General features: G+C 35.6%; 2 protein-coding genes across 3 annotated transcripts; one reads left to right on the forward strand and one right to left on the reverse strand.

Moving 5' to 3' along the window:
- Window positions 1-905: 905 nt before the first annotated feature.
- gltpa (glycolipid transfer protein a) lies at window positions 906-7,356 on the reverse strand. The gene is made up of 5 exons (XM_084115730.1): window positions 7,114-7,356; window positions 3,601-3,659; window positions 3,373-3,506; window positions 2,374-2,524; window positions 906-2,184 (listed from the first exon to the last, which is right to left on the reverse strand). The coding sequence occupies exons 1-5, from the start codon at window positions 7,214-7,216 to the stop codon at window positions 2,002-2,004; spliced, it is 630 nt and encodes a 209-aa protein (XP_083971856.1). The 5' UTR covers window positions 7,217-7,356; the 3' UTR covers window positions 906-2,001.
- A 2,054-nt stretch (window positions 7,357-9,410) lies between these two features.
- On the forward strand, window positions 9,411-17,484 carry tchp (trichoplein, keratin filament binding). 2 transcript variants are annotated; one of them, XM_084115724.1, is made up of 12 exons: window positions 9,411-9,838; window positions 10,799-11,009; window positions 11,101-11,157; window positions 12,097-12,165; window positions 12,351-12,524; window positions 13,572-13,684; window positions 15,029-15,095; window positions 15,196-15,368; window positions 15,461-15,542; window positions 16,619-16,804; window positions 16,885-17,028; window positions 17,117-17,484. In XM_084115724.1, exons 1-12 carry the CDS (start codon window positions 9,648-9,650, stop codon window positions 17,147-17,149), a joined length of 1,500 nt encoding a protein of 499 aa, XP_083971850.1. In that variant the 5' UTR covers window positions 9,411-9,647; the 3' UTR covers window positions 17,150-17,484. The 2 variants fall into 2 exon arrangements, with proteins under 2 accessions (XP_083971850.1, XP_083971849.1); XM_084115723.1 differs by having other exon boundaries at window positions 16,885-17,233.
- Window positions 17,485-18,475: the final 991 nt, after the last annotated feature.

Here is an 18,475-nt window from a genome sequence, read left to right on the forward strand (position 1 = left end):
GAAAGGGGCTATTGTGTTGGAAGCCTTTTTAGCTGCTGGTATTGATGATGCTTCACTGTGAAAAGTCATTTAATGCTTTGGAGTTCAGGAGAATATTGCAGAATGGCTTGCTTCACAAATGAAAAGTTGTTATCTATAGAGGAATGATCAGATGTTATTTTTCAACAAGACAATGCTCCTGCCCAATCATGATTTAACATGATTTTACCAGAGGTGGACAGAGTAGGCTACACAACTTCCTGGTACAGATACTACTGGTCAAATATTACTCCATGACAAGCAAAAGTTGTAAAGACCGATTTTTACTTAAGTAAATTACTCGTTTTTAAAAGTACTTTAGTATCTAAAGTAAAAGTCAATGCATTAATTGTTTTATTATTGTTGCATTGTTGTATGTAATACTTACAGTACCTTATGCCTCTATATATGCCTGCCTACCCTCATATCAAAATCAAATTTATTTCTAACACAGTTCCAGTAGTGTGGGATTGAATGTGAGATTGAATAAGTGCACTCAATAATGTCCACCTAAATGGCTGTTCCCTCAAATAGTGCCCCATTTAAAGTTTTTTGGCTTTTAGTATGAATTTGTTAGCCTTACTGTTATCTGTAAGCTAGTGTGCTCCAAAACAATGACAACATTTGCATTTAGAAGATCAAACCAAATGTTGAAAATGAAAATTAGGTTGATGTCAGAATCCAATGTCAGACTGACGTTAATCTCCAACGTTGGACAGACGTTGTATTGTGGTTGAAAATGAAAATCGGGTTGATGTCAGAAACCAGCATCAGGCAGGTGTGTGTGTGCAGGGGGGGGGGGTATGATTATACTAGAATAAATAAAATAAAACAAAATATAAAGCAAGGTCAAGTGCAGCCAAAAGTAAAGTACACCACGAAACAACTTATGCAAGGTCATGGTTTTAATGAGATTTTTAAAGAGACTATACATAACTATGATCGATGTAAGACACTAAGTTAATAAATTACAGTGGAAGAGTAAAACAGCACCAGAATGCATCAATCACATTGGGGTCATCATTATGTACTGCTTCAGTTTTGTCTGTCCTCTATGCCAGTGAGATATTTATTTCAAAAATAATTTGCTTTAAATAAATTAGCTTTTATTGACGTCAAGTCAGCTGACGACAACAAGAACAGAAAAAGTCCATTGGTTAAAATCAAGCCAAAGTGGAAAGAACGTCTGTAATGTCAGAAAGTAAATCACAAGGCAACTGGCATAAAAAGCAAATCATTTAAATAAATTAACATTTACATCTAAAAAGCAACCTGATTGAATTTAACATTTGATAGTTGGGAATGACAAGTTGAAAACTACAAACCAACAATACTTAATCCATTATATTACATAATAAAACAGCAGACCAATTGAGACTACGAAGATCAGTCATCCATATCATAATAGAATGTCATAATAGAATTTAAGAATCTAAGAATTACTGAATACGTTTAACCGCTCAATAGAGTGGCTTTACAGTCACCTGTGAAGAAGTAGTTTCTTTATATTTTATGTCATATTCAAGTATTTTTTTTAAGCAAACAGAATCCAAGGTCAAAAAAATCTGAAGAGTCTGAAGACTCTTGTTTTGGTATGATTAAGTATATTTAAAACCCTCATTTGCCATCTATTGTTGTTTGCTTAAAGAAACCATTCCATACTTAAAGTGTATGAAGAAATAATTAGTAAAGTTATAAAACACGTTTTTTTTTTTTTATGCTACTTTTCTAAAGAAAAGCCAAAGCATTTAAACCGTCAACATGAGCAGAACAAACAATAGCAGACATCCTCCCTTCTGAAGCCGCCAGAGTCTTCAGCAGCTTGGACCCTAATTGTCCCTCAAGAGAAAACAAAACCGTACACTGCAGAGATGCGGGATCCGGCAGGAGAGAGGAACGGTCCAATGAGGAGACGTCTAATGGGAGGCAACAGTCAACCACTGGGAGGGAGGAAGTTGAGGTCTGAAGCTTGTGAATGAGAGATCACACAGTGTAGTCCAGCTCTGCATTCATCCTTGTGTACATTTCATAGATGGCATCAATAGTAACTGTGAAGTTGACTAGAAACTGCCGCACTTTGTCCAAGCATTCTTCGTCCTTGACCTCTCGCCCTTTAGAAAGAGCTTTGAGAAAATCGGATCGGTATGGAGCGGCATACAGGGCTGCCTGAAAGAATGAAGACGATGGAATCTCAAAAGGCTTGTCTAAGCATTTACAGGCATCACAACAGAAATGTCTACACTTAACTCTTCAGAAAATGGAAAGCAATTTTTACTATAATATATTTATTTATTTACATAAATTCAACTTCCAAATGTGTCCTTTGTTTATTTCATTATTTTTAAAGACGCTTACTCTGAAGAGCTTCTGGACAAACCAGCCATGATACTTCTTCAGGGCCATCTCATAAGCTTTGGTGATGTTGACTTTGATGAGATTGGGGTTGTTTTCATCCTTATCCCCATCCACTAGACTCTGGAGAAGAACCTGGATAAAGCGTAGCCCCCTTTGTGGAACACAAAAGGACAAGTTTAATAAAACGTTCCGGGTGCTCTTTTTTTTAACAGAATGAAACTGAATGGTGACAAACTTTGTCAAGCACCAGAAATGTCATAAATCATAAAAGTAGCTTGGAACAACATTATAGAGCGAGTAAATTATGACAATTACAATTTTTGGATTTACAATTCCTTTAAAGTCACCATGAAATAAAATTGATTTAAAAATAAATAAATAAATTATGGAATATTGCCGTATTTATTATTGTTACGTCAACATTTTAGTCTAGGGATGGAGGGGTGTGTAACAGAATTAAATGGTGTGATTTGTGGATGCAGCAAGTTTCAGTTCTCAACCCCAATGACCAAATCCAACTTAAGCTTCTGGGTTGAGAAAGAAGCCAATCATTAAAGTCAGGTGGAAGTAAAGAGAGAGAAACATTAGTTACTTCCTTGGAAGTAACATTTTAAATTCATTTAATCATTTAATCTTTCATCAAAATGACTTCCTCTCCCTCTTACATCTCCTCTTCTCAGATGACGTGTTTACTGGCACGAGAGCGAGACAACCTGTCACTCACATTAGATAGCAGCAATAGCAAACCACAACCATCCAATTAATTCAACATGGACAAAATCAAGTCCCACCCTACATTTTTTTTCCTGTTTGAGAAGATCTATCTATAGAAAAGCCATTTTCTTCGTTCAACTATTGCGACTTCTGTTTCATGCCAACTTTAAAAGAAGAAATAGGAAGTTTAAAAGTCCTTTTTTTATATTATGCAAAATCAAACACTGTTTTTCAGATTCACTTCTCTAAAATAAAACGAAAGAAGCGTTTCAGGCCCAGCCTTGCCTTTTCAGCCACATGAGGGCAAGTGTTGCTCCTACTTTTGGCCACTCGGATCCATGCATCTCTTTCTCTGCTTCCAAAATGTGCTGCAGGGTTTTAAACTTGGTGGGGTTGCTGTCATACACAGCCTTGATTTTCTGTGAGAAAAAGCAGAGGGGTGAGTGGAGTTCAGGTTGTGAAAGTTATATTGTTCAATGCTTATCAACCGTGTGTGTCACGTGATAAACTTACAGTGATGTTACCCGCAATATCAGCCTTTATGGGGGAAAAAACAGCAGAGCCGAGGCAATCTAATAGAAGATAAAGAGAACAGGCAAATAATATTTGCATACATACAGTACAAACTTTATTAACACTTAGGCAATTTTCATGTATTTGAATGCATTGAACGCAACATTCTTTCACAGAGCTGTGAGATTTTTTTTTACATACTAGAGTTTTTACAGGAAAGTGGCAGATGCACAGTAAAAGTATTGCCGCTTCTGATCCCAAGAACTCAGAGTGAACTCTGACATTACCACCTTAAAAAAAGAGCACTGAATAATTAACCGTGCTTAGAGAGCATGACAGATTTCTGAAAGCACCCATGCGGTTCATTAAAGTTTCAGTACCACCCATTATCACATCGAGACCAAATGCTTTGCAAGACTGGTATTGAAATAAATACCTGTGGAAATGGAAACACACTGAATCACTGATGTTTCCATTACTGCAACCAATGAATACTGTATTTGATTAGATAAATGTTGTATTGTTTAAAATTAATGCTTGATTATGATTTACTGGGTTGTTTGCATGCAAGCACTGCTTAATTCTGCAAACATAACATTACATACCCCTCAAATTTACAGCTCTTCAGCTGGGCTACACAAACCAACAAAAGTGTCATGCCTATTCAAAATAAGTAAAGTACATTTTGAACTTCCGGGGAAAAAAAAGCTAGTTAGGTTAGGTTAAACCTGATTACTACTAGTCTTCAACTAGGGATGCATCGATATTAAAATTTGGCTGATACTGGATAAGCTGATAATTATTTTCATGTAATTCATGTTATTATGGCTGATAACCAATAAATGTGCTATATATATAGTCCATTAGTCCACTAATGTCAGTGTTGTCAAATAAATTAATTGCGATCGCATACAACATAAAAGTTTTTGTTTACATAATATATGTGCATATATCTATCATTATATATATATATATATATATATATATATATGTGTGTGTGTGTGTGTGTGTGTGTATATATAAATATACATAATACACACAAATATTATAAGAACAAAAACTTTTATGTTAGATATGATTAATCGTAATTAATTGATTTGACAGTACTAGTACTAATGTATATATATATATATATATATATATATATATATATATATATATATATTCTTTACTATTTTCCCTAAACCAATTAAAAATAAAACACAAAAACTAAAATCAGTCAGTTTAAATGCTAAAAATGCATTTAGACAGTGCAACATAACAACTTTAAAAACACTACAGCTAAAGATTACACTTAACAGTGTTATTAAATGATTCGAATTTTTAAAGATGAACTTTTAGTAAGAATTAAATGACGACAAAGGTAAACAAAATTAAATATCTAATATCGGTCAATATACATATTACACTATTGACCGATAGCGATAAATGAAAAATGGCATCAAGAAAGCCAGGACTGCAACTGGTGCCCCATCATGAAAACAGATGTATGACAGGCCAACGATCGAAGCCCAATACAATCAAAATGCCAGAACCTTAGAAAGTGATATACAGCATGTGTTCCTGAAGTGAGAGCAAGGCCATCGCTATCGGGGTGAAAAGTGGGGACGATTCTAGGGGCCCCCGGCCTTAGGATGGCCCCGCAATTTCAACAGAGGGGGACCCACCCCATAAGCCTCTCCCTGGCCCCAGAACACGATTTCAACTGGGGATTTCACAGTGGACAAAGCCACGGCAACAACCTGCACCGGGGCCACGGATACCCCTGCTGAGTGAGAGTACCACCTGAATAGTATCTCCCAAGATAGTAGTGATATGTTCAACAGTGTAGGGTTCAAATCAACATACTTAGCCCATTGGAAAGTCCGGAGTCAACATCAGCATTTTGTACTGATAGCAAAAGGAGCATCTCTGGTTACAGAGAACTCAACAAACAAGCTCAAACACTGCTTACACTTCAGCTTTTTCACTGTGAATGACTGCCTTCTAATTACAGAGAAAAAACACAAACACATTCACTCACAGGTCTAACAATGCCAGCCCTCCCTCCTGTTCTTTCTATGTTTGTACTCCACACAAGGGCTTTTTGTGATAAAGTGTGAACTCTAAACAAGAGCTGGGAAGCTTAATTATCTTTCTGTGGGAATTAGCAACAATCACAACAACCATTGTCTCATTATGACATCACATGATCATAAATATGATCTCGAATCACAGCCTGCTATACAAAGCCCATCTACTGAGGTTAAGTGTCTTTATTATTCTTTCATTTAGTTCACAGATCAATATACCAGTGGACTCCACCAGGAGCTTCTTGAATAACAAACATAAAACATATAAAATACTTCTATTTAGTATTCTCTAATTTAATAAAAATTATCATTTGAATGAAAGAGTTTGTTTTAAATAAAATATGGCATTTAGCATAATGGACACCACAAGTTTGTGCAAAACCTTAACTTTTTTTTCTTCTTTTTTTGCACATGGTGAATTTGATTAGTGACCTAGAAAAGATGGACATGTTTAATTTTTTTTCTTTTCAAAATCCTAAAATAGTTTATTTTTCATTTTAAATTAGATTTTAAATCAGACTTTTGGAGCTCTTTGCTGTCACTGGAAATTTTAGTTTATTCTCTTGCCGTCATACCCAGTTTTTTTCACAACTACATCAAGAAAATTACCCTTTTAGTGATGGCTTAAAAAAAATAGAAGAGTACATTGAGCACTGATGTGAACACTTCAGGCTTGGCGTTTCAAGTGGCAAATTCATTTCAAATGCATTTTTCATATTAATACCAAATGAGGCTTTGAACAAAGATGTTCTGCTGTTTAGTTCCACCAATGAATAGAGCAGGGCAACTCAACACCATTCTAATCAATTTTTTCAACTTCCAAAATCGAGGGCAGCAGATTAAATTATGCATGCATTAGGTTTGTTGCCTTCTTTGTGAAAAGAAATTTGAGCCAAAAAAAGATTAGTCCTCAACAGCAAACAATGGCTTCTGCTTGACAGCTAGGCTTTGTCTGACTTTACTAACAACTTCTGAAGAACACATATCTTGATCAGGAGTGGAAAATCTCACCCCTGATCAAGGATCTGGAATATCCACAAAATCAGATGACATCAGACTACTGATTTTTGTAACAACACGTGTATAATTATGTAATAGATTTTTTTTTAAACTCTCATTCTGTAAAGACACTATATAGCAAAATGCATGCATTTAATTGTTACTTTGATTCCATTCTGAAGCGATGACTGAGAAAGAGATGAATGTCGAAACAAACATTAGACATTTTTGTAAAAGCTATTTTTTGCGTAATATATTGAAATTGCTACTTTAAAATAACTTTTTGACGACCTGAACAAGTTACATAGAAAACTGAAAACTTTCAAATCCAAAAATATTGTTCTAAATATAATTTTAAAACCCAACTCATCAGGCCGTTTCATGACAGCACAGAGTTCATGCTCAAATCTGAGCTCAAATAAGAGATGACGGAAGAACCTACCGAAGAAAGGAGGAAGGTGAGACACCGCCTCGAGAAACGGTCGGGTTTCCACTTGTTTGTCGGCTGGAAGTTGCCGGAACTGGTGCTCCATAAGAAGAGCCATGATTGCCTAAAGTGGGCGAAAGTGACTTTTTTTTGCCTACAACATAAGACGAGGACAACAGAGTAGAAATGAAGGCAGAACCCGGAACTACCGTCGGACAGACAGACACAGCGTTTTACTATTCCAGTTCTTCTGCTAAAGCTGCACTGCACAGCTGGCCGGCCCCCCTGCACCGCCCCTTTATGCAAATATATGCAGAGACATCGCGGAAACGTTCAACATGTGGGCGGGGACTCTGCGAAGGAACCAATCATATCACGGGGGCGGGGGCAAAACTGTCAAAGTGTATTCTCCACAGTGCCCACACTTTACAATGTAGTCATGAAAAATATTTTTTTTCTGTTACGGAAATATGTAATATTCAATGTTCACACTTTTCCTTCTATCTGATGTTATTGTGAAATATAACACTTTTTTATTTTTACTCACACCAGTTAACAGATTCATCAGATAAAATATTACAAAATAATAAGAGTTCTAAAGAGAAGTAAAAACTAAAAATGTTACTTTTTGTAAATGTTATTTCCCTTATTGAGGCTTAGCTTTAGGCAGATTCTGTTTTGGCTGGCCATTTTCTCCTCAAAGAAAATGAATATGTACCTTAATTTCACTATTGCTTATTTGTGGATTATTTAAAGGATATAAAATAATCAAAGAGCAGCTCAGGTTAGAATCTTTGCTGAGAGTTTAGGGGCCTCCTATAGTTAATAATTAAAATGTCCTTTACCCTGTTGCTGACATTAGAGGTTTAAGCGGGGAGTCTTTCTGACGACAATTAGATACGATTATCTGATCACCATTAAACATTCAATGTAATGTTTAATTCATGCACTAGTAGGCCTAACCTACAATGACCCAGAAAGTCATGTCATTGTCTCTTTATTAATACTGGCATCAAATTTGCAGCTTTATCTCACACCTCAGTTGACTGCTCATTTTTAATCAATATTTAATCTTCTATAGAGTATTAAGACACTGCTGTCACCTTCACTGCAGGTCTTGATCACACTTGAAATATCCCTGGAGATCAAATAAAATAAGACTTCTGAATAGTATTAAAGGGCCTATATAGAGTGCAACAGTCAGGTTCCAAAAGTAAAAAATCCATTCATGTTCTCCATATGGAAATTGATTATTAACGATAACTTATAAATCAGTTTAAAGACAGCCTTACTGTGAGCTGCGAAGTTGTTAATCGATAGCATTTGCTGCTGTTGAAGTCGTCAACTTAGTTTTAAAATAATCGTGTTTAACAGCAGAATTGGTGGTGAAAAACTACATTAACCGTGATGCTGTACAGAGAATCCACCAATCAGAGAGTCGAAACAAACAAAACGCACCAAAATGTCTATTTAGCCCCACCCACTCCCATGAAGCACTGCGAATGTCCTATCGAGTTGATATATACAAATATGATATATGCATATTTCGCAATAATTTGTATATATATATACAGTATATATAAAATCTAGATTTTGATATATAGTTTTATATTTCTACATCGTTTTTATGCTGTTATGCCGTTAAGTACACAGTCTTGTCCCTTTGTATTTTTGTCCAATCTTTAAATACTTTTTTTGCTTCAAATCAAAGTTTGTAATGTTATGATTCACCTCGTAGCTGGATGACTTGGTTCATGGCTTATAACATGTTAACGAAGACCCTATATGGGAGAAATGAATGGAAAAAATACTTCAGAACCAACGCCGCTGAAAAAGTGGGCGGGCACTGTTACACTCAATAAGTCTTTTAATAATTTTTTATTCTTTTTGACGCATTTTAAAATGGCCAATGGGTGATTCAATTGTAAGGATACAAACATTTAGTATCATTCAATAGCTATTTTGGATTAAACCAGCCTAGCAGAGATAAAATTGTTTATAAGATTTACATTTGGCAACTATATATAGCCTATATTAGCAATTTTACAATTATGTAAATTAATCACACTGACATTCTTTTTCTGCAAAGACCATGTAAAAAGAGTGAACATGCCTGCATTTCCTTTTAAGCTTATTTTTTCAGATTCATCAAGAAAAATATTTAATTTATACTATTTTATGAAAGAGTTACTGTTACTGTAAACTTGATATCATATTCCCATATCATATCTATCTGCTAGCTATAAATTAAAGTACTATAAAAAATCCACAACAAAATCGCTTCGCTCTGTCAACCTGGTTTGTGCCTCGCTACTCGCCGTAGGTAACCAGGAAGTAGCGCAGTAACCATAGAACGCTTCCCCTCTGGTTATTTGTTTACACGTCCGCTGTCGTTAACGGCTTTCCTTTTTACTACATCTTTGTTTTCATATTAACGTTATTCATTTAAATTAGGAGAGCACCAGAATGATTGTAGGTCAAGGTCTATCATAAAGGTCGGGTTATAAATAAAGCTTGAGAAGGAAACTCGGTTGAGCATCAGATGATCCATGGCTTTACCGACGCTTTCCGCGCACTGGCCGGGTCGAGTGCGGGCTCTGGAGAGGCAGCTGGTGCGGCAGCGGGAGCAGGAGGCTCGCTGGAGGCAGCAGTGGGAGGTGCACTCGCAGTACTTCAGAGAGCAGGAGGTCCGGAGCAGCAAACAGTCGCAGTGGAGCTCACGGCAGTCCTTCCAGCGCAGGTACTGATGGTGAATTACTTTCATTATGCCTTCCTTTAGTTTATATTTGAGAAAACACTTCAGCACACATCATGGTTGGTTCTGGGATCGGTCAGTTTTGAGTTATAATAAGTAACAGTAACAATAAGTACAGATTATACCTAACAATAATTTTTTTAATGTAAGTACATAGTGGTACACACCTAATATAAAGTGTGACTAAGAAGATGTAGCCTAATAATCATATAAGTACCATACAATAACATTATACATAAATATGCAGTAGATAATAGAACAATGTACAAATTCAAAATACTATACAGTGCCTTTTCGTACCCCTTAATTTTTTTCACATTTTGTTATGTTGCAGACTTATGCGAATCTGCGTTGCACCTAACGTTACCTACATGTCTACTAACTCTCATAAGAGTGTTAGTAGAGTTAGTATTAGTAGACTAATATTCTAGGGAGAAGCCCTGAAGAAGGGTTGGAATGGTTGGAAGAAGGGTTGGAATAAGATGACATGTACTTGCAAAGTTACTTATAGTCAGTAGAATGTCTGTTGAAGGAGCATCACAATAAAGAGTTAGCAGATATTAAGCAAACAGTCCACTAATACTCTAATGACAGTTAGTTGACATGTAGTTGCAAAGTAACTTATAGTCAACAGAATGTTCAAAAGGACCCACCAAAATAAAGTTACCCCAAAACATTTTTTGGATATTTTTTGTGCTTTTTTTGGGGACTTTTTTCCCTACCTTGTTACACCAATCAAAAATGAGTTTTCTTTATGTTAGGACAGGTTTTGTATTTCTTTTTGGAACTGATTGATCATAGGCCTCACTGATCTGAGCTTATGCACCTCTATTTGTGGATAATTTTTTTTTACTATTTTTAGTACTATTTTACTGTTTTTTGCATCCACGGTAACGATTTATGTTTCTATAGCAAAGTTACAAACTTCTTTTCTTGGCCTTTTAGTATGTCAGCATTTCAGCGGGATCGCATGAAGGAGGAGAAGCAGCGGAAGCTAGAGGAACGCAGGGAGCGACTGAGGACGATGCTCCAGCAGGAGAGAGACCAGTTGGAGGCAGAGCTCAGAAATGTTGTGCCAGACAGAGCCACACTGACTAGACAGCTAGTGGAAAAAACAGATGATCTCCGGTCCGCCAGGGAAGAGAGGAGGAAAAATGTATGGACGCTAATTGTTTTGTCACAAAATGATGTTATGCTACACGTTTGAAAAGTGTCTGATCTGATTTGGTGATTTTTATTTTCTTCAGCTCGCACAGGAGCTGCTGAGGGAACACTGGAAGCAAAACAACTCAGATCTGCGGAAGGTCAGTCATATGTCAGTAATGTTTATGAAGAAAGTTAGTTATGAGTATTACTATGAGGTCATTTGTAAGGAAACACTTTTTTAAAGTAAGAATTTATATACACTACTGTAAGTTTGGGGTCAGTAAAAGAATTTAAACAATTTTAATCAGCAAGGATGCATTAAATTGAAGTGACAGTAAAGACATTTATAATGCTATAGATTTATGTTTCTGATAAATGCTGTTCTTTTGAACTTTATATTTATCAAAGTTTACCACAAAATATTAAGCAGCACAACTGTTTTCAACATTGATAATAATAAGAAATGCTTCTTGAGCAGAAAATCAGCATATTCAAATGATTTCTAAAGTATCATGTGACACTGAAGACTGGAGTAATGATGCTGAAAATTCAGCTTTGCCATACAGGAGTAAATTACATTTTGAAATATATTCAAATATAAAACAGTTATTTTTAATTGTAATGATATTTCAAAGCATTACCATTTGAATGTATTTTTGATCAAATAAATGCAGCCTTGCTGAGCTTTAGAGTCTTCTTTCAAAACCATTAAAAAATCTTACAGACCCCAAACTTTCGAAAAGTGCTGAAAGAAATGTTTTTCCTGCTTTTAAACGCTCAAAGTACATTATCTGGCTGTTTACATCTACTGAAAGTTCCTTACTGTTAATAAAATTCAAAAGAGATGAGTTAAATAATTTTTCTGTGGAATCAAATGTATGCCATCAGTAGAGCCGATGAACATTTCTGCCAGGAATTAAACTCATCAAGAACCAGACATGGCTGTAAGTTAGTAGGGCATGTGATACAGTATGTTTCTTCCATGACTGATCTGTAACTCTGAGCTCGGGTTTTGGCTCAGAATCCAAACACACGCAACCACTTTTGGAGCATTATTTAATCAGACATCTCCGTGTCTCAAATGTTTGTGCGTACAGGTGGAGTCAGGATTGCACAAAGATCACGTTGTGAGCCAGTGGCAGTTTCAACAGCAGGAGAAAAAACAGGTAAGACGTTCACAGGAAGTGTTAAATGCCAGTGCCATGTCGGCTCATGCATGAGTGCTGATCAGTTGAGCATCACGTAACATTAACCATCTTGAGTACGTGTACAAATAATATTAGTTGATGGTTCTAAGAAAATGACTTTTTTGTTTTAACATTAAAATGTAACTCTGTTCTGTAACACTCAGGCTGATGAGAGAACTCAGGTGGAGAAACAGCGTTTTGAGAACGAGTATGAGAGAACCAGACGGGAGGCTCTGGAAAGAATGAAGGAAGAAGAGGAGAAGAGAAGACGGGAGGAAAAGAAGCGAGCTGAAGACCTCCGCAAACAGATGGAGGAGCTCAAACTACGAGACCAGGAAGTACGGATTTACTGTAGAATAGACTGATACGTGTAATGCATTGTTAAGTCACAACAACAACCATGTGACATAAAACAAAGGCCATAAAGATCAAGTAAATTCATTATATTCATTTTTTTATTATTATTTGTTTGTTTACAATAAGGTCCCATTACTAAAAGTTATTTAATACATTAACATTTACTAACAATGAGCAATACATTTGTTACAGAGTTTATTAATCTTTGTTAATGTTAAAAAACTGTTCATTAAATCCATTAGAAGACAACTTTTGATTTAAAAAATGTATTGCCAAATTTTGAAATGAACATTAACTGAGATTAATAAATGCTTTAAGGCCTGTTCACACCAAGGACGATATCTATAACGATAAAGATATTGTTCTAAAAATAGTTCTAAATATAAAAGGAGTCCACACCACAACTATAATGATAACAGCACAGAGAAACAATATCATTGGAATCACTTTTTGCATTTTTGTCCAGCTGATGATTGATACCAACATTGACAGCCAATCAGAATCCATCCTGCTTTAAAGAGGTTGAGCATTTAAAGCGGCAGACTAAATAAACAGAACAATATTGTCTGCTGGTATAGTTCTCGTGGTTGCACTTTATTTTACAGTATGTGTACTTATAGTGTTCTAACAGTGTACTTACCCAAGAAACTACTGGTAATATAAGGTAACTACATGGGTTAAAGTTACATTTAGGGGTAGGTTCAGGGTTAGTAGTTATAACCCAGTTATTGTACATAGCATGTACATGTGAAAAGGACTATAAAATAAAGTGTTACCATTATTGTTATACTTATCTTTATAGTTATCGTTCTAGCCATAAACAGGATTTTAGAAGTATTTTTCATTGTTAGTTCATGTTAACAAATGTAGTTAACTAATGTTAAGAAATTTGACTTTTTTTCATTTTCGATAAAAAAAACATTTCCTAAATAAATAAAAGCCGATAGATGCCATGTATTTAAGGTTTAGTTAGTGGCGCTAAAGTGTATTTGAGTTTTTATACATTCCATTTCTTTTATTTGTTCCAGGCTGAGCGTCTTAAGCAGGAACAGGAAGCTCTGATGTCTCAACGCTGGGAGCTTGAGAAGCTAGATGATGAGAGGAAGAGGATGGAGGAAAGCAGGAGGAAAACTGAATTCGGGTAAAATATTTAAACATGTTGAGGGATTTCTTCTGCAACTGCTGTTATTGTAAACTAAATATAAAACTATTAAAACCATTTTTTGTTAAATGAAATAAATATGAAATTAAATAAAATGAATAAATAATTAAATATTAGATGAAAAAGATTAACCAAACAAAAATGAGTAATGTTGCTTTAACAACTAACTGAATAAGTTGAAGCACTAAAATTACTAACTGAAATAAAACCAAAACCAAAATGTTTTATATATATATAAATACAAAAATACAAAGGTAGCTTTTTAGCTCAAAACTAAAATTAAAATGAAAAATGAATATATAAAAGCTAATTCAAAATATTAATAAAAACTGTAATAGAATGCAACAGTGCCAACTCCCTTTCTAAGCAGCGTTGGTTCTGGAAGTATTTTTTCCAATAATTTTTCCCATTGGGATTTTAAAGTCTTCCTGTAGTCATTAATTGTATTCCTGAAAACTCATCTTTTCCTTGGAAAAAAATAAATCTTCATGCTTTAATATAGCTTGAATGTAACTTCACACCCTTGCTTCATTTAATATACGTGGATCAAGGAATAGGCAAATTAGCCCCGCCTCCACTCACTCACACCAGCTCAGAGATTCACTCGTTGACGTGATTGGTTACAAGGTAGTTTGTTACGTCAGAAACATCAGCGATTTCAAACCTTGTTTTTGAGAAAATACTCAGCAATGGTGTTGACTTATGAATTTATACATGGTTTGTCTTAAAGCATATTAAAAACACCATATAGACATATACACAACATTAAAAGCTTGATTTACACCACAGGGGGACTTTAAAAAAGTATATTTTAAAGAATTACTGTATAAGCCATAAACCAAGCCAATCAGCTATGAGGTAAATCACAACATTATATCATTTGAAGTTAATTACAAAAAAATGCATGTACATACAAACATTTAAGTATTTTGAGAGCGTAGAGGTATCGACTCGATTACGTCATATGCAGTGCTTCATAGGAGTGGGCGGAGCTAAAGAGCTATTATGGCATGTGTTGCTTTTTTCGACTCTCTCATTGCTGTAATTGTCTGTACAGCATCATGGGAAATGTAGTTTTTCATCAGGAATTCCGCTGTTAAACACGATTATTTAAAAAAATAAGCTGAAATAATGCGGGCTGATGGCTTCTGCAGAAGCAAGTAGCATTCATTAACAACTTTGTAGCTCACAGTAAGTCTGCCTTTAAAGCTATATAAGTTGTTCCCTATGAAGAAAATGAATGGAGGTTTTACTTCTGGAACCCGATTGTTGCACTCTATAGTATATAGATAATACTAAATTAGTAGTTCTCTGCTTCCACAGGCATTTCCTGACTCGTCAGTATCGTGCTCAGCTGAAAAGGAGAGCACAGCAGGTGCAGGAGGAACTGGTATGTTACAGCAGAAACTGATGTTTTTACCACTTTTTGCCTCAGAACTCAACATAGTTTGTCCTGACTGAGTAACTCCAATAACTTTCCTGTCCACCAGGAGGCAGACCGCAAGATCCTGGCAGCACTGCTGGAGGGAGAGGTGGAGGACCAGAGACTGGAGGAAGCCAGGAAAGAGAGAGCTGTCGCTGACGCCGCCTGGATGAAGAGAGTCATAGAGGAGCAGCTCCAGCTGGAGAGGGAGAGGGAGGCAGAGTTTGATATTTTATATCGGTAAGCTCAGTCAGGATGTTTTTTTAAGAACTTAAAGATGCGTTTGTACCTGTAAGTCAGACTCATGCTCTGTTTTTGTTTGCTGCCTGCAGGGAAGAAGCTCAGCGTGTTTGGGAGAAGAGAGAGGCAGAGTGGGAGAAAGAGAGGAGAGCTAGAGAGAGACTGATGCGGGAGGTGAGACGAGGCTGACGGCCAATAGATTAGCAGTCACATGCTCGAACGTTGGTTTTCTTTTATGAAACCCCCTTAAACAGTGCTCTTTGCTCACATACTTCATGTGAATAATTTTGTGTTTTTTTGTGTAAAGTTTTTTTTTCTTTTTTTTTTCTAAATGGGTCATATAATGAGGAATTAAACAGTCCTCAATCTTTTTAGATGTAAAAGAAATATAGAAATAGTAACTTTGAGAAACATCTTCTCCAGATTAATTCTGAATTTGCCAACATCATATAATAGATTAATGCATTAATATATGACTTTTTAAACCCTAAGTTAGTAAGTAAGTGTTGGATCTCATTTCATATGCAAAGAGGATGTTTATATAGATATCTTAAAGGAACAGCAGCAAAAAAAATAGTAAAAGTTGGAGAGGGTGGAACATAGTCATGGAACATCAAATTTGGTGAAAAACTTAATAATAAACATATTACTTTCAAAAGTCAGTAAGACTTTAATGTTTTATGTTTCATGCTCACCAAGGCTGCATTAATTTGATCCAAAATATAGTAAAAACTGTAATATTGTGAAATATTATTACAATTTAAAATAACTGTTTTCTATTTTAATATTTTTAAATTGCAATTTTTTTCCTGTGATGACCATTATTCCGGTCTTCAGTGTCACATGATCCTTCAGAAATCATTCTAATATGCTGTATACTACCGTTCAAAAAAAGTTAGTATTACTAATTATTACTATTATAAGTGTACCTTAGGGTGAAAAATAAAATCATGTTTGATATTCTAATAAATAAATGTTATGAAATGTGTGATTGCCACTTTAAAGGTGAATGGTCTGTTTATTTATTTATTTTCTTGAAATCACAACTTATGGGCTACTGTCTGTTTGAATGAATACAATAATTATTTTTGCAGTGGCACTAAAATGACTCACTTGACCTTTAAATTGTATTTTGAAGTAGAATTCTACAGTTTTATAATAATAATGTAGTTCATTTTTAAGAACTGTAGTTAAATAGCTGACAGTTAGTGTGTGTTGGATGTTATATATTTTTAAACTATGTTTGGTAGGTCCTGATAGGACGTCAGCAGCAGTTGGATGAACGAATGCAGGAGAACAGGCTGGCCAGGGAGGAGTCTCTGAAGAGGAGAGAGGAGCTCATCCAACAGCTGGAGCAAGAGAGATTCACTCTACGCCAGGAGAGGGAGCAGAAGGAGGGATCCCGCACATCTCGCATGCAGGAGATCAATGCACAGGTGTGTGTATTGAATAAAGCACTACACTTACTCTAGTATATGAGTTATAGATGTCTTCAATAGATGTGTTCGTCCAACAGGTGGCGCAGAGGCGCAAGGAACAGTGGGAGGAGCAGCAAAGACAAGAACAGGAAGAAGTACAAGAGAGGGAGGAGCTTAGGCTGCAGGAGGAGGAGCTTCGTCTTGAGACGGAGAGAATGAATAGACAGGGCTACCAGCAGAGAGTGAGTGAAGATTCAAGTATTTCACCCAGTGTTTATATAACAAGTGCTTTGAAATGTACTAACTGATTCAATTTTTTCATCGTGGCAGATTCACGGCAGACCCCGGTCAGCATGGACATGAGAGCGATTTTACTGGAAGAATTTTTGTGCCACATCCCCTATCAGATGCTAGGATGCATTTTTTGGGGATATCTATGTCCATGCTGATCTCGGCCACTTTGTGCATTAATGAGAGCCAGTTTTCCCCTCAGAGATTATTTTAATATATGGCCCATCAATTGTTCATAATTTAGATTATGGCTTCCATCAATAGTTATTTAGGCAAGTTCTCAATGTAAAATTTCAATTGCACTAGTCCTGAGGTTTGCATGTAGGGCTGTTTTTATATGTAGATTGTTTTGTATAGATGAACTTCAATGTTTTCAATAAAGAAAATGTTATCCGTTGTCTACCGCATTCATATATTTTGAAGACTTTTAACTGGATAGCAATGTGTGCAAGAAGTCATTTTAAAAATATGCAAAAAGTAACACCCAGTCATCACTGCAAAAAATAGTTATGATGAGTAGATTGCTTCTATTATAATCAGTGTTGGGGATCAGCGTTTAAAAGAAATGTTACAATATTGCGTCGTTCCTTTAAAAAGGCTTAAAAATGGCTCACTTTCAGATATGAACAAAAACTCTGGAGCAACAATTAAAGCTCAAAATTATAAATTAAGTTTATTTAAAAAATAAAGAACTCATTTTTCTTTTTAACCACAGGCATAACAATAATATTAATTAATGAGTTGAAGACCAGTTCATCCGAATAACTACAAACACTCAAACAAGGGGACTTTAACACTGAGCTGTAAGTCACTGACTCTTAGCTCTAATAACACTGAGCAATCAGTCCACTGTACAACGGTTTGCTAAGTCTAACCTGATCAGGTTAGATCAAAATACTTAGTAGAGGAAATAAAAAAGATCTGCAAAGATAAGAGCTGCCTAAACACCGAAGTGAATGTATGATATGGAGAACTATCGAAAAAACTGAAACGCATCTAAAGTATCACAAAAACAGCATCAATCTGCTGGAGATTATTTTATCCTCATATACTCATCTGCTGTGAATGTATTGAAAACAATAATTTGTAATTAAACACTGTGCCGTAACCTCCAAATCGTTGATTAAACTAGGGTTAAATAACTTTTCATAATATATTTTTCTTCAATACACCCTATAAATCTGAGTTATAGCTACCTGGCGTATATCGGAGTTTGGAGAGTGAAAAATAAAGCTAACCACAGGGCAATAGGTGGATAAAGCTTTAAAGCTGGACATTTATACTGTCATGGAAAATATGTTTTAATTATAGCCACCTGGCATATCCAAAAAGTCCATTCAATATGATCTTTAACATGACATCTTTATACTTTCAAGTTGATTGTGTACCTAAACTTGG

The sequence above is a fragment of the Abramis brama genome (assembly GCF_963993115.1).
Source record: "Abramis brama genome assembly, chromosome: 5".
NCBI classification, from domain to species: domain Eukaryota; kingdom Metazoa; phylum Chordata; class Actinopteri; order Cypriniformes; family Leuciscidae; genus Abramis; species Abramis brama.